At 47.5% G+C, this 2,687-nt stretch overlaps 1 protein-coding gene across 1 annotated transcript; it reads right to left on the bottom strand.

Annotated features, from left to right (window-relative positions):
* Positions 1 to 1,279: 1,279 nt before the first annotated feature.
* On the bottom strand, positions 1,280 to 2,274 carry LOC138378269 (ATP synthase subunit gamma, mitochondrial-like). The gene is given in 1 exon segment (XM_069463622.1): positions 1,280 to 2,274. A coding segment is annotated over 1 exon segment (897 nt). The 3' UTR covers positions 1,280 to 1,377.
* Between the last annotated feature and the right edge of the window lie 413 nt (positions 2,275 to 2,687).

Here is a 2,687-nt window from a genome sequence, read left to right as displayed (position 1 = left end):
ATTGCAACCGTAAGCCTGCACTGCCTGGGCCAGGTCCTTCAGTAGCTTGTAGTCGAGTGGCTCATGGTGCCGTTGTTGGTTGGCATCCTCAAATACAGGAAAGCACTGGCTGACTTTTCTCCGAACCCGGTCGGACATGAAAGATGTACCTCCCCCGCCATCAACTGGTGGGGGAGGGGCGGAGGCATACGGAGGCGGGCGATAACGCTCCGCCTCATACGCCGTCACCGCCTCCTCCAAGTCCGCCTTATCGGCCGGAGAAAGCTCTGCCTCCCTCTCGCGAGACGAGGAAGAAGAGCGGGACAAAGAAGAGGAAGAAGAAGAAGAAGAAGAAGAAGAAGAAGACAGACGGAGGGCGGCCATTTTACAAGCCACGTCCTCCCTAGATAACGGGCTGGGCAACGGGCGTCCCCGTCGCCTTCCTGAGCGCCCTCCCTTGCGGGCGGCTCCCCGCTTTTCTTCCGACCGGGTTCTCGAACGCCCCGGCTGGTCCGGACCACCCTTATCCCTTTCTGACATACTATCTTGATAGTCACTCAGAGCCTGCTGCCCCTGCTGCACTTGAATACTACAAGGAGAGTCCTCTAGGCAGGTGCGCACCAATGCCCAAATAGGAAGGACGCACTCTCGAAGGAGCCCAGTAGCATGGGCACAGCGAAGGTCCTTCTCTAATTTATCCCAGCTCAGAACGGTGAAAGAGCCCGAGTGGAGAAACCATGGTGCCACACGATCTACTTCCTGCATAAAATGCCGTAAGACACGCTCGGAGATTTTCAACTCTCGTGCAGCCAAAAGCTCCTGTAGAGCACGGAGCAGCTGGGCGCTCGGGGAATTTCCCATAGTGAAGCACGATCAAAGGTGGGGGTCCAACTCTACCTCTACTACTGCGGTTCTGAACTCACCTCTAATGAGGTCGTCTCCGCCTGGTGCGAGAGTTCCCGGGTCTCGGCACCACTTGTCGTGCCGCAGTTGCCAGCAAGTACGACACGACCAGTTGGAGTTCTTCCAGCAGTAGTTTAATGAGGCATCTACAACAGTTACATGGTGAGAGACCTCGAACAGGAAATGCAAGCTGCTTTTATAGCCCCGGATAGGTGTGTCCCACAAGCGTGTCCCACAGGGATAGGTGGAGGGCCTGACTATGCATGTCCTGGGCGGATACACTAGGAGGCCTAGACCGCTCCCCACACATTCATTTCTATTTTTTCTTATTTTAAGTTGTTTATTGTAAGATAATTTACAGATATCTTGCTGTCTTCAGTAATTCAAACAATGGAGCAACAACTTCTTCTGACAAAACAGCAGTAAGTTAAAAACAAGTCAGCTGGCTGAATTTTCCTCCTTTACTTCTTATGTGAGAATGGAACTTGATTTTCACTAATCCAGAGCTGTAGCACCAGAGATAATTTCAATCAACCCTTTTGTGATGACAGCTTGGCAGGTGCAGTTGAATGTCAAAGTCAATTTATCAATCATCTCAGAAGTGTTCTTGCTGGCGTTGTCCATGGCTGTCATCCTAGCACTCTGCTCACTGGTGGTAGATGCCTTCAAAGAGTAGTAGATGATGTTAGCCAGATTGTGTTCTTGGTAATTTTGCAACACATCAGCATCAATATCATCGTAGATACTCATACTCTCGGCACTTGCAATGGTATTAAGGGAGAAGATGGGTTTCTCTTCTGTCTTATAGGAGATGACAGACCTGAACCGATTGAAGACGACAGAGCCTTCATCAAACTCATAACCAGAGTTTAATAACTCAAGGGCAATGACTGACACATCTCGAAAAGTAGGATGCTTTCTTCCCACTTCTTTGAATGTCACCAGAAACTGGTCAGAATGAGTCCTATGAAGTATGCCCCTGATTTTATTGCCAATTCCAACAATCATAACTTCTTTTCCAGTCGCTGTGAGTGTAGCCACCTCGCTTTTCATCTGCTTAGCAACTGAGAAATGGATAGCACCACAAAGTCCTTTATCTGAGGACACCCCTATAAGGAGGTGCTTCTTCTTGTCTTCAGGCACCTTAGTATCAGCTTTTTCATACAGAGCCAAAGATCCTATTCCATACACTCTAGCTGGTTTCAGCTCCCTCTCAGGTCAGGCATATTTTGCTGCTGCTACCAATTTCATAGACTTGGTAATTTTCTGGATGTTTTTGGTGGACTTTAGTCACCTGGTAATATCTTTCAAAGTTGCCATATTTCGAACTTGGACCCATTGCGGCTGCAAGGCCCAGGCTGAGACCCCCGCAATGGCTGCCCAAGAGAACATGGTGACAGCAGCCATGCTGAAGGTCTGTCAGACAGGCATCCATTCATTTCTTGAGCGACATTTAAGTTGATTCCAAATCTTGGATATTGTGAATAGTGCTGCAGTAAACATGGGAGTGCAGATGTGTCTTTGACATACTGATTTCATTTCCCTTGGATATATACCCAGTCATGGGATTGCTGGGCTACTTGGAATCTTTTGTGGTTTCATACAAATTTTAGGATTGTGTTTTCTATTTCTGTGAAGAATGTCATTGGTATCTTGGTAGAGATTGCATTGAATCTGTAGATCACATTGGGTAGTACAGATATTTTAACACTATTTCTTCTTCCAGTCCGTGAACATAGGATTTCTTTACACTTAGTTGTGTATTCTTCAATTTCTTTCATCAATCGTTTATAGTTTTCAGAGTA

Source organism: Eulemur rufifrons, chromosome 30, assembly GCF_041146395.1.
Source record: "Eulemur rufifrons isolate Redbay chromosome 30, OSU_ERuf_1, whole genome shotgun sequence".
In the NCBI taxonomy this organism is placed as follows: Eukaryota; Metazoa; Chordata; class Mammalia; order Primates; family Lemuridae; genus Eulemur; species Eulemur rufifrons.
This window is presented reverse-complemented; position numbering and strand designations above follow the sequence as displayed.